Below are 25,002 nucleotides of genomic sequence, written 5' to 3'. Positions count from 1 at the left end.
TTGATTTTAGTTTTCGTTAACTATAATAACCTTGCTCCACAGTTAAGTGCACATCTCGGGGCTCATTAACACCTGAGCCTTATCCTGCATTTTTTTCTTCAACTGTGTAACACAGAGGATTCAGGGAATTCCAGTAAAGTTGATTCTATTTTTAGACCTCATTTTCATCCCATGGAGGAGCACCGTGTGATTAAATAAAAAAGTGACATGCTGCATATTTTTCCTACAAAGATGCATAAAAATGTACCATTGTGCACATTAGTGCATCTTTTCCTAGGAAAACACACAACACACGTAAATCTCCCTTAACTGTTCCCCAGCAAACTGTCCTTTCCTAGTTCCCAATTCCAAAGTACATGGCAAATACTGCATAGGAAAGTGTAATACTGTCTGTTGAAAACAGTCTCCCAAGTATCACTAATTAAACTGTGGCACTGCATCATTCACCATTGCCATCATAATTCACAAAGTCAACATTGTATTAAAGTAGTACTGAAAAACAACAGAAATTACTATACTTAATGTAAGTGCCAATCTTAGAAAGTTAAAGCTTTGAGTTAAACTCATATTAGTGTTTGCTTAATTTGAATAGAATGTAAATTTCTTTCATAGGCATAGACAATGGTATTGTCTTTTCCCCCCTATAAGTTAGTAAGAGAGAGGACTTTCTTGTTATAACTGAGATACAGTGTGATAGTTGAGTTAGTTGTTGTTAAACAGGTCCCAGTAAACAGGGACTTGAAAGACCCATTTTCAACTCAGAAATGGGGTAGGCATACAGTTTTCTGACCGTTGTCATTTTGAAATGTTTCAGAAACGTTTGAAGTGATTTGTAACGATTTTGAAATGTAACAAGATTTAAGCCTTGAACAGAACTTTTCTTAACAAGAATTTTTCTTTTTTTTTTTTTTGCTATTTTAATTTTCTTTTTTATGTGAACTGTTTTACTTTGAATTTTAACTAAAACTTTTAAAAAACAAAGATATTTTGTCTGTGGAATCATTTTGGTGCGTCAGGCTTTTGTTGAATCCTATTTTTTAAGTTAGAGCTGCTGAACTTTGGTAATTTTGCAGCTACACTTAATGTAAACTGCAAATTACAAACATTTTGTTATTTATTTATTAATCATTTATTCATTTAATTTTTTCCATACTTTTATAAAGTGTCCATATCTAAAGTGAGCCAAGTTTATTATGCTGTGTTATTTCCATCTTTGTAACTAGGGGGCTTGACCCGCTGCTCGCTTCGCTCGCCAACCCCCATACGGGCCCTATGCACTTGTCATTTCCCGGATCTGCCGCTTGCGTCTAATCGTACTGTGCTTTTGGATAAAGACGAATATCAACTCTGTCATTGATATCTCCATCTTTCGAAACTATTATCGCTGACATTTCGTTACATGTTGGTTTATTATATATGCAAGTGTGATCTTTTGGATTCATATAAAAATCCAAGAAAACTTCTTTGTTTTCAGATAAATTTTGTGTAAAGTGCAATACTTTTGGACGTATGGATTTGTATTCGTTATTGGCTGTTGAATTTCTAATCCGTCCAATCGTTTAACTCTGTCAATTCTATGTTGCATCGCTTCTCCGTGATCATAAATATAAACCTGACCGAATTGTGGTTTCTTTGAAATTAAACTTGTAATAGCTTTAATTGTTGCGAGACCACGGATTATAGCGTATGGTCCTGAATCGTGTAAATCTACATTTTGAGCATTGAATACAATACAATACAGTTTATTTTTGTATAGCCCAAAATCACACAGGAAGTGCCGCAATGGGCTTTAACAGGCCCTGCCTCTTGACAGCCCCCCAGCCTTGACTCTCTAAGAAGACAAGGAAAAACTCCCAAAAAAAACCTAGTAGGGAAAAAAATGGAAGAAACCTTGGGAAAGGCAGTTCAAAGAGAGACCCCTTTCCAGGTAGGTTGGGCGTGCAGTGGGTATCAAAAGAAGGGGGTCAATACAATACAATACACAGAACAGAACAAATTCTCAATAAAAAATAAAAATTTTTTTAGAAGTACGGAGCAGAATTTAACAGATGATATCACATAATAAGATTTAGATAATTTTAGACTCCTGTAGACCTCATCCATCAAGCTGCCTCCCCCATTTGGCCATTCCACGGCTGAAGCAGTGTTGGGCCAGCCAGTCCGATGAAAGGACCCCTCTTTCTCATGATTCCTGCGATCCTCCATCAGGGATGACTTTACCTTAGGCAGGCAAAGCAACTTGGCAGGTGGGCCGTGGCACCAAGTGCCATATTTGAGTACCGAGAAGAGAAACAGAATAGGTGAGGGTTAGTATCCAATTCTAACTATCATGTTACTTATGTTTTAGTGCTAATGACTAACAACAGAGATGCAGTATGTACAGTTAATCAGCAGCTCTAGTCAGGATATGCTAAACTGAAGTAGTGAGTCTTCAGCCGGGATTTAAAAGCGGAGTCCGAAGGGGCATCTCTTATAGTAGCAGGCAGACCATTCCACAGTTTAGGGGCCCTGTAACTAAAAGCTCGACCTCCCATTGTTATTTTATTAATCCTTGGAACCATAAGCAGACCAGCATCTTGAGATCTTAATGTGTGCTCTGGTTTGTAAGTCATGATAAATTCAGACAAGTAAGCTGGACCTCGGCCATTTACTGCTTTATATGTTAAAAGAAGGATTTTGAAATCTGCCCTAAACTTAACCGGGAGCCAGTGTAAGAATTTAAGAACTGGAGTTATGTGTTCGTATTTTCTTGTTCTTGTAATAATTCTTGCAGCCGCATTTTGTATTAACTGGAGGCTGTATAAAGAACAGTTTGAATATCCAGTGAACACTGCATTGTAGTAGTCAATCCTACTAGAGATAAATGCATGAATTAATTTCTCAGAATCCTGTTTATTTAGAAAGTGCCTTAATTTCCTAACATTTTTAAGATGGAAGAAACATGTTTTGGACAACTTTGTAATATGTGCTTTAAATGACATGCTAAAGTCAAAGATAACCCTAGATTGCAGGCTGATTCAGTAAAATTAATTGGGATTCCAACTGAGTTAATATTGTTATGATCAGCGTCATCCCCTCCAACAATTAACATCTCTGTTTTATCTGTATTTAAAGACAAGTAGTTCTCATTCATCCACTCCTTTAATTCGCTAACACAACTAATTAAAGACAACATCGGAGAAACTTCATCTGATTTAAATGAAAGGTATAACTGGGTGTCATCTGCATACGAGTGAAAATTAACATTATGTTTCCTAATGATAGATCCCAGTGGAAGCATGTAAAGTGAAAACAGTAGAGGTCCCAGTACTGAGCCCTGCGGGACACCATATTGAACTTCTGTGTATAATGATGGAGTACTGTCAGCACATTTCTGTACATATTGGAATTGATTTGATAAATAAGAACTAAACCAAGCGAGCACGGTGCCTGTAAGCCCAACATCATTTTCTAGCCTGTGTAGTAAAATAGAATGGTCGATGGTGTCAAATGCTGCACTTAAGTCCAACAACATAATTACAATGGAGTTTCCTTCATCAGAGGATATCAGAATGTCGTTTACAACCCGCGTTAGTGCCGTTTCTGTACTATGACCAGTGCGAAAACCAGACTGGAATTTCTCAAATAAATTGCAATGCGTAAGGTGTGACTGAAGCTGATTGCGACTACTTTTTCTAGTATTTTAGAGAGAAATGGTAGATTTGAAATAGGCCTATAATTATTTAGTATGTGCGGGTCTAGGTCTGACTTTTTAAGTAATGGTTTAATGACTGACACTTTTAGTGTATCAGGTACTGTGCCATGCAGTAACGAACTACTGATAATGTTTAGAATAGGCGCTGCAAGAACATTCATTGCACTTTTTACTAGTTTTGTTGGCACTGGATCTAGGGAACAAGTAGTGGGCTTCATTTTAGAAATTAAAGTTAAGACTTCCTGCTCAGTTACACGATTAAAATTACTAAAGTGCTGAGTGCAATATGAGACAGGGTCTGCTAAGCCAGTACAGTGGACCCTTGACTTACGAACTTAATTCGTTCGCGAGGGCTGGTTGTAACTCAAGTTGGTTGTAAGTCAAGACTATTTTTCCCATAAGAAATAATGGAAATACCCATAATGCGTTCCGAACCTCCCACTGCAACACTTACTTAACCTTTTCATAATAAAAAAGGGTTGTATAATGTGCATAATTTACCAAAACACCAATAATTTTTCTAATGTACTAACCAAAAAGTTATAAAAAGTGCCTAGTCTACCAGAATTAGGCTAGATTAAGCTAGGAGCAGGGCGGCGCACATGGTCGCAGCGGCTCAGGGCTCTCCTTTTCAGTGCACTTTTTTGTTGTTTTTGTACTTTTTTTTTCTTGCTTGTTTGTGCATGATTGGTTCGGTGAACATCCGCTACACCCGTCAGAACCTTATAGACATCGGTGTCCAAAGCCAGACATCTGTTTCGAGTGTTTTTCATCACACGCACAACATCCCAGACAACATAGCGAGACCAGCGGGCTCTCCATGGATTGTTGTCGGGTCTAGGAGACGACGCAGACGGAGGAGGGAAAGGAAGCAGAAGGGGGGCCGCAGATCCGGCGTTATGCTAAGGCTAAAGAAACAACCATAAAAGCCCTATGCAGAACTTTTTTTTTTTTGCAACTTCTTTGCATCTTTTTGCACCATTTGTTTATTTGTTTATTTACTTGTTGTGTTCTACACATATGTCTGCACTGAAGGAGCTGCTTTTAATCCATTGTACATATGTATAGTGACAATAAAAGGCATTCTATTCTAGAAACAACAATTTCATACTGTACTCACCATTTAATTTGACATCTTTGGGCTGCAGGAAAGGAGGAGGAGGAGAATGAAACGGAAGGTGGCTGTTTAGAAGGAGCCTCCTTATGCAAATCTTTTCTTTGTAAAATTGTCGAGATGGTGGATTTCGACATGCTGCACATATTAGCGAGATTGGTCACATGAACAGCACTGTCATATTTCCACACAATTTCCTTCTTCGTTTCGATTGTGATCGCTTTCTTTAACTTCGTTACCTTCTCTTCCTTCCTTAGAAATTGTGTCTTGCTTGCATGGTCTTAGTGAATTATTTATATAGGTAAATCACTGCAATGACCGAAATTACGTCCACAAACACAAGTATCTGGGCTCCGACTGACGCTTACTAACGCTCTCGGTTGTTTGTTTACAATCGCGCAAGCGGATACACGTGACCGCATTCAGGTCGTAACGCAAGATGTTGGTCGTAAATCAAAACAAAAATTTTGGTCGTAAATCAAGTTGTTCGCATGTCTGGCTGGTCGTATATCAAGGGTCGACTGTATTTGGTTTGTAGTGTGATGCAGAGATCTGGGATCTTATATTTTTAATTTTCTCATTGAAGAAGTTCATAAAGTCTGTACTGCTAATATCTGTTGGTATTTTGCACTGTTGATCTGATTTTCCATTTGTTAATTTAGCCACTGTTCTAAACAGTACCCGAGGATTTTTATTATTGTTATCTATTAATGTAGAATAGTATTCTGAGCGAGCTTTAAAGAGGGCTTTTTTATATTTATTAACACTCTCTGTCCATGCAATTTGAAATACATGTAGCTTTGTTGTTCTCCATCTGCGCTCCAGTTTTCGACACTATAATTTAAGAGCTCGAGTGTTTTCATTAAACCAGGGAGAGTTTCTATGTGCTTTGATCACTTTTGTTTTAAGGGGAGCCACTGTGTCCAGAGCATCTCTCAAGGTCACATTATAATGTGATGTTAGCTGATCTAAATTGTTTTCCACGTTTACATTTGATGTTAACTGATCTGAATGGTTTTCCACAGTTAGATAGATAGATAGATAGATACACTCGACTTACTCAAAGTATCTATAAATTTTGAAGCAGAATTACAATCTAGATGTCGCACTGTCTTTGTTTTAATCTGGGAGTGTGCTGACAAGGGCAGGACTAAATCAAATGTAATTAATGAATCAATGATGTGAACGCAAACAGATTATTGCAGATTTAGATATTTTGCCTGTAGTGTTTGTGGATTTCAGAGTTATTTCATCGCGTAATAATTTGTTTGTTAGCGCTAATGCAATCTTTACTATCAGTTATTTGAGACTTTCGAATTTTAGTACTTTCATAATCTCTAACCTGCTCTGCATGTGTATTGCACCAATGTTTTTAAACCTCTTTTTGACGTTCATCTTTGTCTTCTACTCTTTCTTTTTATTACTGCCCCTGCTTGGACCTGTTATGTTTTCATTCCACTTGGTCCGGACTGATTTATAACTTTCCGTATTTTCTGAATTTGCACTTAGATTGTTATTGTTCTTTTTTGAATTCTTTTCTCTCCAATGCTTTTGGGCCTCTTTTCGACGCGCTGCCCTTTCTTCTTCGCTTAGTCGTTGACGTTTCATCAGAACATAAAAAATTATTGTCCAGAAAAGGACTACATCGAAGGAAATGAATAGATTGCATGTCTTGTATTAAAATGAGGAAAACGTAAAAATTTATAAGAGCTGAGAGCACAGGAACTGTGTCTGACAATAGCATTCATACAAATGAGAGGTGAGTGGACCGTGGGCGTGATTAAATCTCTTGGCACAAAGTCTCGTCTTGCGGGACTTGAAATTATCTCTCTGAAAAAGTCTCGTCTCATCCCAGGATTTTTTTTATACAACAGAGAGATATGTGCAAGCATACTCACTAATAAGTGTTGCTTTACCTTGCCATTTTTGTCATTTACTAGACTTGATTTTATTTTTGAAGAATTAAGTGGATAGGACTGGCATGCTTTGTTGGGCTTAATGGCCTGTTCTTGTCTAGATAGTTCTAATATCCCAGGCATCCTTCTTGAACGTATGGAGAGAAGTTTCTTACTACTTTAAGAAATTTTATAAACCATTTTGGATTGTTTTTTTATGCCCTTAAGGGTACCTACTGACTCCACCAAATGTATTTTTCACAGTCACTGGTATGAAGATTGAATACTCTGTGTATGGCTGGCAGCAACACCATACTCTAGGAACTATGGAAAGACACCCAAATATACTAGTAGTCTGTTCAGAACATGGCAAGGGACAGTAAATAATATGTTTTAAACATAAGGGAAGACGGAACAGACACTTTAACTAGGAGGCACCCTGTATTTATGACCTATTTATTTAGGACAGGCAGTATAGTGTAGTGGTTAAGGCTTTGGATTTCAAACCCTGAGGTTGTGGGTGCAAATCCCACTACTGACACTATAATAATAATAATAATAATAATTCTTTGCATTTATATAGCGCTTTTCTCACTACTCAAAGCACTCAGCAATTGCAGGTTAAGGGCCTTGCTCAAGGGCCCAGCAGAGCAGAGTCCCTATTGGTATTTACAGGATTCAAACCGGCAACCTTCCGATTGCCAGTGCAGATCCCTAGCCTCAGACCCACCACTCCGCCAGCTGTATGATTGTATGCAATTCACTTGACCTTCTGTGTGCTCCATTTGGAAATCCAAAAGAAATGTAATCAATTGTATCAAAAATATTGCAAGTCACCTTGGATAAAGACGTCAGCTGAATAATATAAATGACCTTATTTTTAACGAGCAGTGTCACATAAAATAAAATGGTAAAAGGTATGTGAAAGGGCATAACTGCATCTCTGAAAATGACCCAGCAGCTTCTCCATAGGGTTGCAAGGTCCTTAAAAATGTATAGACCATGGAGAGCTCAAAAATCACGTAGTGGTACAAAAAACTCAGTGTAGACAAAGTGACACACTGAAAAGTGAGGGGTAGTGTCGAAAGTGATGGATTAGGTACATACCGTTGGGGGGGGGGGGTTGCTCTCCCTCCCTCCCTCCCTCAGAGAGTTAAAGGTGACAGAATGGGAGTTATACAAGGGCATGCTGAAAATTGCCGAAAAGGCAATTTGAAAATTATGTGATAACCACAACAGATTGAACCCTCCAATACATTACATTGGGTTATGGGTAGTTCGAAACACGTACAGTGAAGTGCTCTGCCATTAGTCCAGTTGAAGCTAAGGTGAAATGAACATGGACAGGCTGCCGCAGGATTGCACCATTATTAACAATGCGCCATAGCGAGATTTCTTCGGCCAGTCTTTGCAACTTGCTGAAATTCACCAAAAGATGTTGACTTGCACAGATTAGTAAGCTGCTTGTGTACCCTCTTGGGTAATCTTTACTCTAACCCAAGTTGTCATGCACTATGGCATGTGCAGATCCATGGCAGATATCCAAATGTGCAGCAACAGTGGACAATGTAATCTGTTGGTCTTTTCTGTTCAAGGCATTCGCCATGCCAATGTGGGCTTGTGTGAGTGATTATGATGGTCGACCACATTGGTCTTACTTGTTGTTCCCACTTTAAACCTTTCTGCTAATTCATAAACTTTTCATTGAGTCATGGTGTTTTCACTTTCATGTTGAACCAACACACTTTGCTGAAAAACTTCCCATCAGTTGTTATAAATGAGCCCAAAAGGCTACAACCCCTGTGAACGCTGATCAAAAATAGCACTACTAGGTAGAAAAACGTGCACCTTTTATTTTACGAGTGATGTATGAGAGACTTATTTTTTACTTTTTAGTATACTTTTTAACTTAATATAAGCATGGTTTTTAAAAAGTTTTTTTTATACATTTTAGTCTTGGGTTTGTTTTATTATAATTTTGTAATCAACATTTTAACACTTCCTTTAATATTTCTATCCGTTACTAGTGCCATCTGTTGGTTAAATCTTGAACTATTCTTCATATGAAAATTTCATTTCTTAACATGGTTTAATTGATCAGTTAGTGAAACTGATTATTGATTCATGTATTGTCGTCGGAAGTGAGTAAGTGTGCAAAATTTCAAGTCATTTGGACAATAGGAAGTGGGTTATATATTGATTAAAAGATTTGTACCAGACAATAAACGGATGAAGTTAAAAATAAGAGTGGTAATAATAAAATCAGCATGTGTAAAGCTCTGCCCCCTTCTCTGTTTCGGGTGCATGTTTTAGAGATTATGAAAAGGGTTAGGATTACCACAGAGTAAAAACGTCAACAGAAAATGAATGTGAATTATTACAGAGTAAACGCATCGTCATTGATTTACATGGTGTAACTGCTAAAGTGCGCAGCAATATTGAAGTAGCACAGCCAAAAGCATTTAACACCAAACAAGAAATGCTATTTTGATAGTCATTATGATCATAAAAGTTGCTCCCAACTAGATAGTTTGGCATTTAATAAATGAATAAATAAATCCACCTTTTCAGGAGGTTTTGGATCTATTTGAAGATAAACAAACACCTAAAATATTTTGTTTGCATTTACTCACACATGTACATCTGCATTTTTATAGAAACTATACGTAGGTGCCATTTAGGGGGCACTCTGCAAAGGAGAGAGTGAAGGGTGGTGATGGACACTGAGCTATAAAAGACATTCCATGCCACAAACCAGGAAATCAGTACAACATACAAATGAAAGGGGTGATCTTTCTGATAAACTTGCACCAGCCACCACATGCTGTAATTCTAACAGCAATGTCAATAAAATGTGAAAATAATATGCAAGACTAACACATTTTTATATTCTTCCAAATGAGATCTGCAAAGCAAAGGACAGTGAGTAAATGAAGCACAAGCAGTCTGTGAAGGACTTAGTTCAGATATGTGGTGTGTCTCTACAGATTCCTCAAACTGAGGCACACTCCTTTCATGTGTGTGTTGAAGTTTCAGCCAACATTGGTCTCTGTACAGGGTGCGCACAAAGTCCATATACCCCTATCTTTGGGAGAATTTTGAAAGCTAAAGGTTACCTCTTAGGAATCCAAAACATTTGTATGGGTCCCTCCATGATTTCTGCATAGCCGAATGCGGCGCCAGGTTCTCCTGCTCATGTTCTGCAACATTTGAGGGGTAACTTCCTGGAACGCTGTGCAAACCGCATGTTTCAGTTCATCATTCGATGAATAACAGCGCTTCTGCACGTCTTCTTTGATAAACCCCCAGAGTGCATTATCTGGAGTTGTGAGATCAGGGCTTCACGGAGGCCACGGAAGAGGAGCGGGATTGTTGTTTGATCCTAGTCCGATCCAACAATTCCCAAAGACATCGTTGAGGCGATCACGCACGGTGATTGCGAAATGGGCAGGTGCCCTGTCTTGTTGAAACCAAACACTGTCAAAGACACCCTGGTTTCTCAGTTGCGGGATGAGCCAGCCATTCAGCATTTCCAGATAACTGATTTGGTTAACAGAACCATCAAAAAAATAAGGGCCAAACAAATGCTGTGCTGTCATTCCGGCCCAGATCATCACGTGTTGTGGGCTATGCTCAATTTCTTCAAAGAAATGTGGATTTTCTTTTCCCCAGAAAAACACGTTTCGATTGCGGGAGCTGCGATAAATTGCGCACTCGTCAGAGAACATAACCTTTTCCTTCTCAGCATTTGTTGGAAATTGGTGCAGCATCAGATCACAAGCTTCCTGACGTCTGTCCAAGTCGGCATCTGATAACTCGTTAACAGGCAATGGACACCAACATTTCATTTGCAAGTCCTGTTTGATGTGTTTTCGCATTGTCGATTCCGCTATTCCCAACTCAGCAGCACGTTTACGACTGGATTTCATTGGGGATCATTGGACAGACTCTGCCACATCTGCACACGTTTTATGCTTTGCGGATGGTCTTCCACTTCGTGGCGCATCTCGGACGCCGCCTGTTGCAAAAGCCTTCTTCTCCCACTGCAACAACGTCCTCTTTGTCGGCGATGCCTTCCCAAAACGCACAACAAAGTCATCCATGACATTTTTGATCGATTTCCCAGTAACAGGCTGCTCATGAACCCACACAGTGGCCACCAAACGCTCCTCGATCGTGAAAACACTTTTGGAACAACTGCCACATTGTTGCGATTTCTTGAGTGGCAGCAGGTGGCAGCACCAGACGGGATGTCGGAAACACACTTCGAAATACCGGGAAGACTTGGGCTGATGTCCACAGGAACCAAATTGTCATGATTATTCCTGTAAATACTCCTAAAGATAGGGGTATACGGACTTTGTGCGCACCTTTGTACAAAAGACACATCTGGGAGAAGGAAATGTGTGAATAACAGGCTGGAAACTGCTTGGCAATACAAGGAAATTAATGCGCCACTCATTCTTGACAGGAACTTGTTTTGAACAGTGGAACATATGAAGAATTTTATGACTTTCTTATATAAGAAATAAATGAATATTATTCATTGTATTTTGAGTGAAAAATGTTGAGTGATACTGAAAAACATGCCAAAGACATCTTTGCAATTTTATTTTTCCAAAACTGTTGGATATATCAGTGCTTTGTGTGTGTTTTTTTTTTTAATGGGGAACTAAAAATTTGAAAAGCATTTTGTCCAATTTTATATCACTATTTTAGCTACACTACAATGTAAATATGGCTCGATTAATCATTTTTGAAAGTACAACTGCTGCTGAAAAAAGACATGTACCAGTTGGGATAGAATTCCGATTTCATGCAATAAACAGGCTGACTTTAAAAACCATGCAGAACACTAAAAAAGGCTTTGGCCTTAGAGGGTTAAGCTGTGGTCTCTGGCTGTCAGAAAGGCTGAAATAAGTCTTTTGGGACTTTTCATGAAGAAGTACAGTAAATATGATATTCTAGATGGTCTGGGCAATTAACATTAGGTCCAAAAACTCTGTGTCAGAGCTAAGATCACAATCTCTCATAGAACTGGTGTCTCGTGCCTTTTGAGCAGTGAAGCAATTTGTTTGGAAGAAGGAGATAATGACTTGAAGATTGTCATTGTTTCTTGGCACTGCTATAAAATTCATGCCATTCTTGAGCAGTGAATTCAGAGAGTATACTGACTACAAGATTATTGTTGGAGAGAATGGTGTCAGCTTTCTTCACTGGCTTTTTTCAATACGTAGTTTGTTTGGCTTATTGTTGAGGAAGTCAAAGCCTGTAATTCAGAAATCTTATAAGGTTGTCAATACAGGAATATTACTGTGGAGCAATGTGATACAGAAGGTTTTCAAGTTCCATGGTAGCACTATTAATATAATTGTTGCTTCAGTGATTGTATGATGAAAAACTTGTGGCAAAATTGGAGAAGGAGACTCTTCATATTGTTCTGGCACGTGGCAGTTGTGCTGCATTTTAGGTAGAATTCTTTTGGGGAAAAACCTTGTAACGGCAGACAAAGTGCGAGTTTAGTGTTAAAGGAGAGCAGAGAGCTTAAGAGAGGAAGAAAGAGTGAGTCCTGGTATTTCAGAATGTGGTATAGTGTGTCAAAATTTAAATCCAATTGCACTGTTAAGGTTGTGTAGAAATCTGCCAAAAAAAGAACACGATTAATTTTGTTTTCACTGTGAAAACATAGATAAGTGAGAGACACAATAAGTTGGCAATATAGTCTTTATTAGGTGTCACGAATTTTCCTTCATGCATCTTTATGTTCTGGTCACTTCTCTGTGGTATTCTAAATGCTTTGAATACCTTGAAAAGCACTACAGTAATCCCTCCTCCATCGCGGGGGTTGCGTTCCAGAGCCACCTGCGAAATAAGAAAATCCGCGAAGTAGAAACCATATGTTTATATGGTTATTTTTATATTGTCATGCTTGGGTCACAGATTTGCGCAGAAACACAGGAGGTTGTAGAGAGACAGGAACGTTATTCAAACACTGCAAACAAACATTTGTCTCTTTTTCAAAAGTTTAAACTGTGCTCCATGACAAGACAGAGATGACAGTTCCATTTCACAATTAAAAGAATGCAAACATATCTTCCTCTTCAAAGGAGTGCTTGTCAGGAGCACAGAATGTCACATAGATAGAGCAAACAAATCAATAGGGCTGTTTGGCTTTTAAGTATGCGAAGCACCTTGCAGCATGTCTTTTCAGGAAGCAGCTGCACAAAAGATAGCAACGTGAAGATAATCTTTCAGCATTTTTAGACGAGCGTCAGTATCGTCTAGGTCAGGGGTGGGCAGATTCAGTCCTGGAGGGCCGCAGTGGTTGCAGGTTTTTTTCTCCAACCCAGTTGCTTAATTAAAAACCAATCCTTGTCAATTATTTAATTTCATGGCTTGCTAGCACTTTAATTCTGCTATGTAAGGCCATTCTCATATCCTAGATTTGTTTCCCTTTCTAAGGATATCATCCAAATGATTTGAAGTCTAAAACAGACGAGTTATTCTCTAAAGCTAAATGGAGAACTGCTGGTTTCTTTTGTTATTTGCATGTTATTGCTAATAAGGAACAATTAAAAACCAAGACTACAGCTGTTTAAGACTAAAACAAGCAATAAGGGTTCAAAATCTTAACGAGCGAGACAACTAAAGTGAAGCAGAAGTGTTACTTGAGCAATGAGTACTTCTTATTAAGCAACTGGGTTGGAACAAAAACCTGCACCCACTGCGGCCCTCCAGGACTGAATCTGCCCACCCCTGGTCTAGGTGTGCGAACAGCCCCCCTGCTCACACCCCCTACGTCAGGATCACAGATAAACAAGGCAAGAGAGAGAGAAAAGTAAGTTGGGTAGCTTCTCAGCCATCTGCCAATAGCGTCCCTTGTATGAAATCAACTGGGCAAACCAACTGAGGAAGCATGTACCAGAAATTAAAAGACCCATTGTCCGCAGAAATCCGCGAACCAGCAAAAAATCCGCGATATATATTTAAATATGCTTACATATAAAATCCGCGATGGAGTGAAGCCGCGAAAGGCGAAGCGCGATATAGCGAGGGATCACTGTATATAAATGTAATGAATTATTGTTGTTCTGTCTGTACTTTTCCTGTCACTCTATTAAACACTCAATAGGGCCTTTATCTCTCACTATCATAATTTTGCATGGTTATGTTCCTTGCCTGTGGCAGTCCCTCAACCTTGAAGGGCTTATTTTTAACCAGGCACCCCACTACAACAGGCTTGTTCTAAAAATGCTTCTGTGCTATTTAGCACAGTGATGAAGTCTTGAAGCACCTTAAATAATTTCCTAGAGTGTGGTACATCATTTTACATGTGTTACATAAAAGACAAGTCTTGATTTTGTTTTTGCCTAGATGTGTCAAATCACAAATGTGCAAATAATGTTTAATGCTTATAATCACATGCCAGAGTTAATGTTTACTATTATTTTATCATCTCAACTCAGTTTGTTAACACTTCTAAATGTCTTTAGATAACAAGCATTATTTGTTTATTTATGTATTTATTCTCTTGCAGCGTGGGGTGAATACGGACAGTGGCAGCACCTGCCGTGAAGCTTCATTTGAGGGAATCAGTCAGTAAGTTGAATTGGTTCCAATAATTAATTTAATTTCAAACTTCATAAACAAATAAAACTTAGTCTTTTTTGCTGTAGTTGTGTCATACTTATAACTGATTTTGTTTAATGAAGGGGAAAAAATCATCATCAAATAATTTTTGAACTGGCAAAGAAAAAGAGATCTCTATAAGAGAAATGCAGTATGGGTTATGAAGTAAGAAATGGGTAATATGATTTAACAAGTATTTGATAAAATATTTTTTGGACTCCCTAATGTCAACATCCCCCTCAACCACCATTTCCTTTCCAAAAGACATGCTTTTTTTTTTTTCTATTGGCAAAAAAAGAAGAAAGTACATTGGAACCTCGGTTTGCGAGTAACTTGGTTTACGAGTGTTTTGCAAGATGAGCAAAAATTTTTAGTAAATTTTGACTTGATAAACAAGCGAGGTCTTGCAGTACGAGTAGTATGTATACGCTTTGTCTGCTGAGCGTCATGTGATCACAGCTGAGCTGATGGTTCTTCTCTCTCTCTCGCTGCAGGATTGTGGGCAATCGTCTCCTATTCTCCAGCTGAGTCGGCGTGCCTCACTCATATAGTCAACATCCGTATGAGCGTATACTGTTTACTGCAGCATTAGCATTGTGACTGTGTGTGCGCGCACGCGCGTGTGTGTGCTCGCTCGCTTGCGTGTGTGTGCATGCGCGCGCTCATGTGTGTGTGCGCACACGCGTTTGTGCTGTGACTTGCGAGTCCCCATCTTGCACCCTAAAACACTAAGCTGAGTCTCAGTACTTTAGCAACACAAGCTTTATTCAGCTTGAAACAGCAACAGCGCGGTTATTTATACACAGACATAGCAGTCAGGCAGGGCCCTGCACATTTATAATGTTCCTTGTTCCTTGTATCGCCCATCGACGGCAGGCGCTTATAGCATGTCCGTGATCTTTTCAGATTCACTTTTACGGCGAACTGTTACAGCACTGGGAGACTGCGATTGCTTTGGGACGCTCTTCTGCGTGTCGTCCCGTTGGATGCAATCCCACAAGAGTTTAGAAACTCACTCACGCCAGCCATGATTCTTTTCAAAGGTAAAGTGCAGGTTAATTTGTTTTATGTATTTTTACTTTATGTTTTGTATTAATCATTTTTATATGAATAGTTTTGGGTTGTGGAACAAATCATCTGAGTTTCCATTATTTCTTATGGGGAAATTCACTTTGATATATGAGTGCTTTGGACTACGAGCACGTTTCCGGAACAAATTATGCTCGCAAACCGAGGTTCCACTGTACAACCGCAAAATTCTGCTGAGCATAGATTTTTATTTTTGTTCAGTGGTTTGCATCATTTTCTTTGCTGAAGCCTACATCTTATTCTCCAGTTACTGGGTTATTGAAAAGAGTTTTGGGGAGCCCGATTGATGACAGCCAAATAAGTTTGGCCAAGATCACACTTAGTGATGTGGGTGGTGTTGACATATTTTTATCTTTTCAGTAGGAAAATAAGAGATGGATATTTTAGACTTCCTGTGTTCCCTTCATTGTAATGCCTATAAGCAGTTACATTCATGATAGTTTCTGTCTTTTCTTTCACATTTCTTTCAAATTTATTTCACATCCCAAAGATGTGTGACCTGATGTCTAGGGAAGATCAGCTGGGTTAAGCTGAATACACTTTCTTGTCTCTGGTACCATTCTACAACTTGCCTTATCTTGTGTCATGGCAAATTATTGTACCAAAGAGTAAACAAATACAGGGGTGTACAATTTGGTAGTCCCAGCACCTTCAACTACCAGTTTCTATTTCTGGACAACCAAATTACAAAGACAAAAAACCCAGCAGACTACTAGATGTTTTGGATCATTGGTCCATGCAATATTTTCCTAATCAGAAACAATGTGATAAAAACAAAAGACCCAATTCTACATGTATGATCTTAACTTGGGTGTTGTTCTTAAAAGCAGCTGCTTATAGTGTGCCAGACTGCCATAACCTCAGTTTAAAATGTACACATACACTAGTGAGCAATATTTTATATAGTGAAATTGTGCAGCAAGCAGGAGAAACAATAGCATTAGCTTTAAAGCAACTGGACCAGTGTGGATAAGAATGCCAATAATTAATAGTATCCTATTATTGTTTACTGCAGTATAGATAATTATTAACACAGACTTTGTTATGGATTTAAAAAAAAAAATGAGGATAGGGCAAACCATTCCACTACTGCTTCAGTGCCAGTTACAAATGAAAGGAGTCATAATTGCAAGCAGCCAGGAATTAAATCCACAGGGTATTCTGCAGAGTCACGATGACTCTGTGGGGCAGCATCACAACCTAGTCAGAAAGTGTACCTTGGTGAATGTAGAGAGCATTTAGAAACCACATATAAAAGGAGTCCTTTGTTTGGATACAAAACTGATTTAAGGGTTGACAAGGTGGGAAATCACTGTAACATTACAGCGTTTACTGTACTAGTCAGCTTGCAAGATCTGACAAATGCTGATGCACTGCCGAGTACAAAAATGTACTGTGATAAAGCAGGTAATTATTTTAATCTAAAATGACTTAAATGACGTGAAATATATAGCAGCTTGTTGAACATGTGATGGCTTGAATACTCTGACAGTGTTCCTGTCATAAATTTTCAAATGTTCAGACATAGGAAATGGACATTATCAACATCAGAGGGCACACAATTACGAACAGATCTTATCTTATGTAGTCACAGAGTATGAGAAGCCTCATAAAGAATCCCTAACCCTTGCCCTTTTCAGGCCTAAACTTCATCTTTAATAACTTATAACAAATTGTAAAGCAGCGTATGCATCAATCACTGGCTGTGGTCAAGTAAATGGTGTATGGCACTGTAAAGGACATGTTGCTTCTCAGAATAACCTTGAAAGTAAAACTGATTATGTTTTGGACAGAGAGACTAAGTGGTGGGGTCTAAATAAGGTTTGAAATAAACACCTTAAATCCGTTCTCACCTCTCCGTCAGTGTCTTTTGTGTTGTTAATGTGTGAATAAGCAGCAAGCAGCCTACTATCCCATCCTCCCACCGCCACAGAAATGGTAAAACATGTTCTCCCAGCTCAAGCCTTGTTTTTCTGTTAGTGAGGTGCCGGGAGCTGTATAGTGTAAATAATATATCGTTAGTTGGGATACATGCATTTCATGTGTGTTCCATGTCTACAAAGATCTATGTTAAGTGTAGCATGACAAAAATGTTGAACACATATCTAAAAGATAAACTTTTTCATGTTTTAGTACCAACGACAAAATTTTGATATGAAGAGTATAATGTGTGAAGTCCAAATATCAAAAAGCACTTTCACCAAAGGTACAAGTATAACAAAAGTGCGCTTTTATTCAAGACTGCAACTGAAGAAAAAGAAATCGGGTTAGTGTACGTCATTGTTATGACTGTTTTGTTAGTACAGCGGTAAGAACTGCTGACTCATAATCCACATGTTGTGGGCTCGAGCCTTGCTGCGTCACAAAAAAAAACGTTCTGAGTAATGAGCTGCTCTTATTGTTACTATTACACAATAAAAACATACATTTAATTTGAGTTTGTAACAGCCGGTGTAAATGTATGGTACTTGTAAAGGTTAGCATGTTGTTTTTTTTTTTTTTTCTAATTCAGTTTTATTCTCTCAGTCGCGTTCATGCTCACCCTGGTCTGACACTGCTGTTTTCAAATAAAGACGTGCTACAACAGAGGTGAACTCGGATAAGGATGAGGGTTCTTCATCAGAGAAAGAGAACAGAAGCCCTCCCCTACCCACAAGAAACGTCCTCTCACATGTAAGAACAACCCAGCAGCACAAAGCGTAAAAGTGTTTGGATGCAGCAAGAGGTCCGGCGTCATGCCAGTCAGTCTGCCCCACAACTATCCGTCAAATAAAAAGCACGGATTACAGAGCTCGCCAAGGTACTGTGCAACGCCCAGTTTGTGATTATGTTTTGTGATGGTCTTTATATAAATACATTTATATGTTACTTATATAAAAGCCAGATCGAATGTTATTTACCTTGATTTATTTAGTGACTTCAGCTGCTTTTTGACCTTAGTCTCAGAAAGTCTTTCTCCCACGGGGCGACCGGGATCTTTTCTTGAATAAGATCAAACACAGTTGCGTAGGGTGCAACAGGAGCTTCCACCTGCAGCTGAAGTCACTTCATTACACATGTAGTTTGTGAGCATGCCCATGTCGATCAAATGTAGAAAGCTCTGCAGTCTACTTGTGACTTGACACTGTAGGAAGATAAGTAAATAAATCAAGGTAAATAACTTTCGATCTGGCTTTTATATAAGTAACATGTAAATGTTTTTCATATAAAGACCATCAGAAAACATAATCAAAAACAGGACTTTGCATGATACCTTGGCGAGCTTTGTAAGCACTGCTTTTTCTTTGAAGGACACACGTGTGGCAATTTGACTGGCAGGATGACGCCCAACCTGTTGCTGCATGCAAACGTTGCCATCTTTCGCCTTTATGCCTGGTGCAGCTGTGTTATTCTTGTGTGTGAGTGGATGTTTCTTGCGGGGGAGGGCTTCTGTTCTCTTTATCCTATGTAGAACCCTCATCATCATCTGAGTTCACCTCTGTTATAGCACGTATTTATGTGAAAACAGCAGTGTCAGGTTGGGGTGAACGTGACTGAGAGAATAATATTGAATTAAAAAAAAATGCTATCCTTTTCAAGTACCATAAATTTACACTGGCTTTTACAGACTCAAAACAAATGTTTGTTTTTATTTTATAATAGTAAGAATAAGAGCTTATGAAAAAAAGTCATAAGGCCAGCCCACCTTAAATTCCTTCACACCTCTTCATCAGTGTCTTTGTTTTGCAGATGTGTCAATTAGCACAAGCAGCAAACAGCCTGCTCTCCCATCCCCCACCAACTCAACTGTCAGTCAGTCAGTCGCACAGTTCTCCCAGCTTTAGTCTCTTTATCTGGATGTGAGGTGCCTTGAATTGTATAGGGTAAATAATAATATATTGTTATTTGGAATACATACATTTCATGTGTGTTCCATGTCTACAACGATCTGGATAAATGTAGGATGACAGAAAATGCAAGGCAAGAAATGTTGAACACATAACAAAAACAGAAACTGCTTTCATGTTATACTGTTAATTGGCAAAATGCTGACGTGTAATGTGTGAAGACTGAAGTCCAAATGTGAAATAAACACTTTCAAGAAAGGTTTAACAAAACAAATGTGCTTTTATTCAAGAATATAACCAAAGAAAAATAAATTATTCAATTTACATGTTGCTGTCAATGAGAAAAACCAAAGCTTAAATATCAATTGAAAGAAAGTTGACTGTTGGCTTAGCTGGTATAGAGGTAAGAGTTGCTGCCACATAAGCAAAAGGTTGCGGGTTCGCGGCTGGACTCTCCTTGTTTTGAGTAGTGAGCTGCTATTATTATTATTATTACTACAGTATAATTAAAACATTCATTCTTCTTAATCTGTAGTTTGTATTTTTATTATTTTCAGAGACTTCATTGTATGAAATATCTTGAACATATTCTGGCCCTTTATGCTTTTATAGTTCTTTTATCATTTACCTATTCCAATCAATGTAAACTTGTATTCAAGTTCAATATTTTTCTCTCTTAAAAGGTTCCAAGTGAACAATGTCCTTCTTCATCCTGAAATTGTTGAATGGTATGTTAATTTTTATGTATTTTTTATTTTTATTTGTAGAAGCAATTTTTAAAATTTGGGCTTTATATAAAGTATGACTCTCATAGGATGTAATTCTTAATCCTCAGAAACAAAGCGAATATGTATTTTTATGACTACAGTTGTGTATTTGTTCTGTTTTATAAAGTTAATTTGGTATTAGCTAAAATAATAGTAATAAATTTCCTCTAAATACATTATTATGGGAATGGTATGGATGCAGTTTGTTTCTGATTTTTACCCTCTTCTTTAATATGCATTAACCTTGTCAAAACATTTTAAGGTATTGCCTCCAAATTATCCGTCTGTTTTCCATGTTGCTTAGTGAAATTCATCTAGTCAGTATAACTTACTGAGAAGTAGGGCCAATAAAATATTGGTTTGCATAGCCTGCTGGAGTTCTGAGGCCTTGTCTGAGATATTTTGTATAGATAATACTACAGAATGTGTTGAGGCGAGCAATTAGATTTATTTCAGAACTACAGGGTTTGTATGGGCTAAGAAGAGAAATTTGAGATTTGAATCTTTCCTGTTTAAGAAAATTTTGGTTAAGAGGTAACATAAAAAGTATTTAAATTCTAAATGGAATTAGTGGAATGGGTTTTTGCTTTAAGATTATTTTGCCAACAATAACTTGGGGCACACAGATACTGCAGGGTAAATTCACACAAATGTGGAAGTTTTTTTTTTTTTTTTTTAAAAGGAGCAATAAACATGTTGAATAATTTAACATTGTACAGTAGATACATTAGTAGTACTTTGGAAACTTTCACATCATAAAATAAGAATATTTTGTAAAGGTTGTAGGTATTGACAAGCTGAGTTGAGTTGAAAGGCCTCTTTCATCAAATATTTGCCCTTGTCTTTGAGATTTGGAGATAAAGTGTTGTATTGGGAGAAAAACCTATGCAGATGTGTGTTATGTTATGGAACATGGTTACAAAATTAATTATCAAAAATGAAGAACTCCAAACAAAATGCAGAGTAGCTACACTTCCTTAGTTACAAAAACGTAACAAAGCCATTATCAGTTAGATAGGAATGCACCAAGCAAGAGTCTTGTGGGAGTCGGACGTTCGAATTCATGTGAATATCTTGTTCTGTCGGTTAGGAGCTACACATGAAAAGAGTCTGGATTGAGATTTAATGCAGCTTGGAGATGGCATGAAGGTACCTACGAGGCAGGACTCAATCCACCTGGGCCATTCCTAGTCGTGCCACGGACACAGAGAGTGGTTAGCACTCCCTGTTGCATTAGGACGCCTAGTCATTACTTGGATGAGCTTGGCAATTGAGGACAAAATGCACAACTCATTGCAAGGGGTAGGTGCAAAAGTGAACTTTGCTTTTAATATAAACAATCAAATGAACAGTATCCCAAAGTGCAGTTGGTACAAAATGTTCAATAAATAAATAATCCAAAGATAAAAGGTGCTGGTATATTTTAAAACAGTTCAATACTGTAAATAATCTTTTAAAACAAAGAGTTTAAAAACCAGAGACAGTCCATAAAACCAGTCGGCCCCAATGCTTCCCTTTTAAACATGGCGTCTCCTCCCCTTATCCTGTCTGGACCTTGCAGAAATAGGAGACGCCCGTCAACAGGTACAGTCAACCTTCATATCAGGGCTCTGTTCCCTGTTGCCCCCTCCCATTGGCACATGCAGGGCAACCCGTCAAACAGCAAGTTCCTGTGCTCCTGAGGCTCACTCCAGACACTTTGCCTCAATCCATTCAGCTCGGGTGCTCTCACTCTCCATCTCTGCCTCTGCCTCTCTGTCTTTCTTTTCCTTTTAACCTCCTCTGTATCCCTTCAGTCTGTCTCTCTTGGTCACTGGCCAATCTGTTTTCCTCTTAATCCTCCAATCTGCCTTTCCCCCCCCCTCCTAACACTTGGCTTTCCTTTTAAAATGAGGGAGTGTTGCACAGCTGCGGCAATCAGCAGCTCCTGACGCCAGTTTGGGTCACAGTCGATCCTGCACCTGTGCACAAAACGTAAGGCCGTCCACTTCTGCATCACACACGGGAACCGCTCTTGGTTAGAGGCAGCATATTGAACTGTTTTGGACAGAGAGGAGAGGAGAAAGACATCCCTACTTGAGATGGGTCAAGATGAATGTCAAAGGCCTTAATGATTATCTAAAGAGAAATAAATATTTTCCCACTTCACAAACCTAAAAACTAAGATAGTATTTTTTACAGGAGACTTACTTAAGTAAGAACCAGTTTCGATTGCATAGAGACTGGATTGGTCAAATTGTTCACTCTGGGTATATAAAGGAAACCAGAGGTGTGGCAATTTTAACACATAAAGTAATTTTATTTGAAGCATAAGATGTAGTGTCTGATTCTGAAAGTGGTGTTATGTTGATGGGTAATATATTTAATTCTAAAGTAATTTTGAAAAATATATACCCACCTCATGTGAATGATAGAAATTGCATGTTGCATGTTTAATATCAGGGGCGGCACGGTGGCGCAGTGGGTAGCGTTGCTGCCTCGCAGTTGGGAGATCTGGGGACCTGGGTTCACTTCCCGGGTCCTCCCTGCGTGGAGTTTGCATGTTCTCCCTGTGTCTGCGTGGGTTTCCTCCGGGCGCTCCGGATTCTTCCCACAGTCCAAAGACATGCAGGTTAGGTGGATTGGCGATTCTAAATTGGCCCTAGTGTGTGCTTGGTGAGTGGGTGTATTTGTGTGTGTCCTGCAGTGGGTTGGCACCCTGCCCGGGATTGGTTCCCTGCCTTGTGCCCTGTGTTGGCTGGGATTGGCTCCAGCAGACCCCCGTGACCCTGTGTTCGGATTCAGCGGGTTGGAAAATGGATGGATGGATGTTTAATACCTGCTTTAATGCATTTCATCATGAAAATGATATCAAGTATTTATCTTGGCATTCTAAATATTCAGAGAGCAGGAATATCATGAAGTGAATGTAGTCTGTGCAGCGATAGCTGCCTGCACCTCCTCTTAGTTAAGAGAAGTCAGTTTAAGAAGCGTGTAGCGGTTAACAACTGGGTCGGGGAACACTTAACACAAAGCATTTAATGTGCTACAATAGTTATGACGTTTGAGAAAATCTAGTAAATTAAACATTGATTTTAGGACGAAGTTTAGTTTACGACATTCTACTTTAATGACAAAATAAACTATGAGAATAATGTGGAAATGTCGACTTTAATCGCGACATAAACAGCAGGAATAAAGTCAACATGTCGACTTTATTCTCGACATATTTTTTTTTTTTCTTCACTGTGTGTGTATTTTTTTTTTTTTTTCACCATGGCCCCAATACGCTTCCGTAGGGCTATACCACAAATAGCATTATAAATGCTAGTTGCAGTTTATTTTTTTATGTGTATATCTTAGCTTGAAGCAAGGTCCATATTAATGCAGTTTGCCTTAATGATGGTTCAGTAGGTAAAGATGTCATCACCCAGTTGCACTTGTTTTGTTTTATTTTATTTTATTTTTATTTGGTGAATACTGTGTAATGCATCTGGGCTTGAAGTAATAGTATTATTACTGGATGTTGCACTATTATTTATTTTATTGTTATTATTTGTTAGTTTAAATATTATGCAGTGTAATGATGGTAAAGTTGTTTAAAAAGTCACTTTAACGTGTCAGTGGACAGAGATTGTTAACATTAACAGAAAGTGTAGTTGGTTTACAAAAAATATTTACTATTCATTCCTTTTTTAAGACATGTTCAGTGCAATACAACTTAGCAAGTCTAAGTCTAAATGCCTCTTTGGATGGTTAAAAATATGTTGTCAAAATTTTAGTTTTAAGTTGTTTGCAAACTTTGTTTAAAAAAGAGGTTCTATATTTTGACTGCATCTGTCATGCAATGTGATTCCTTCTCTTCATTAGTGACACCCCTTGAAAACTATCACTTTATGGGGCCATGCAAACCTGTATTAATACTTGTGTGCACATTAAAATATTTTTTTGTACAATGTACATTTCTCATGATAGTGGAATACGTTATTCTTAGCCAATCTACTGCAGTAATTGCAGTGGAAGATGTGGTTAACAGCCACTCATGCATGGGAATAAAATACCATTGAATACTGTGAAACCGGTATAATTTTGAAAAATACCATGATATAGAATTTTGGTCATACCGCCCAGCACTAGGTAAACCACAAGATGATGATTATATTTTTATATTATGTACATTAAGGAACCATCAACAACAAATCAAATCAAATGAATAATATATTGAACAATTATTATAAAAGTAAAGTTGAATAAATCGGACTCTGCAGCTGCATGAATAAAAAACCAAAAAATCGAGTTCATGTGTTTAGGTAAAGTACCATTCCGGGTGATGGATTTGACCCAAAAGTTAATACAGATGTACAATTGTGGTGTAACAACCATATGCCGAATTTCATCAATCTATCTAGTTGCGTTTTTGAGTTATCGTGTTTACACACACACAGACACACACGTACACACACAATTCCAAAAAACTGTATTTTTGAACTCTGTGAGGTTTATAACGTCAAGATTCATCAAAATATCAAGGTCGAATTTTTTCATGATTACTATACTTTCTCTATACTTTATACTTTATATATGAGAAAGTAAAAACGATTTCTCTTGTGTGAAGTGGCAGGTGAATTGCTGTCAACAAAAAGCAGTCACCTGAGAAATAAACTGAAACATTACTCACTCGTGATTTTTTTGACCATGTGGTAAACGTTTTCTTGACCAGCACATTCTGATTTCAGCCGTTTGAATTACATCTTGATATACAACAAGCGCAAAGAAAGGCGACACTTAAATCGCTTTCTGTTTCACACGCGTTACGCACCCGCATTCAGCTTGCACTGTCGCCGCAAATGCTGTGTGAACACCCGCCCTCTGTCACTAGCTGCCGTTCACCGGATGAATATGTGTGGGAGCCTCGTGGTGGATGACTTTCTGTTTTAGAGTTACAACTTACAAGGGTTAAAGACTAACAGCAAGAATATTCATTTAAAAATCAAAAATAAAAATATTT

At 38.3% G+C, this 25,002-nt stretch overlaps 1 protein-coding gene across 1 annotated transcript in view; it reads left to right on the top strand.

Moving 5' to 3' along the window:
* Window positions 1-25,002, top strand: part of pepd (peptidase D) — a 347,373-nt gene that overhangs the window by 95,544 nt on the left and 226,827 nt on the right. Inside the window, exons 6-7 of the mRNA XM_051931543.1 lie at window positions 14,241-14,302; window positions 19,932-19,976. Coding sequence (XP_051787503.1) covers window positions 14,241-14,302; window positions 19,932-19,976 — 107 coding nt within the window. The remainder of the gene's footprint in view (window positions 1-14,240; window positions 14,303-19,931; window positions 19,977-25,002) is intronic.

The sequence above is a fragment of the Erpetoichthys calabaricus genome, chromosome 9, assembly GCF_900747795.2.
Source record: "Erpetoichthys calabaricus chromosome 9, fErpCal1.3, whole genome shotgun sequence".
NCBI lineage: Eukaryota > Metazoa > Chordata > Cladistia > Polypteriformes > Polypteridae > Erpetoichthys > Erpetoichthys calabaricus.
Note: the sequence above shows the minus strand (reverse complement) of the source record. Positions and strands in the feature narration are given on the sequence as shown.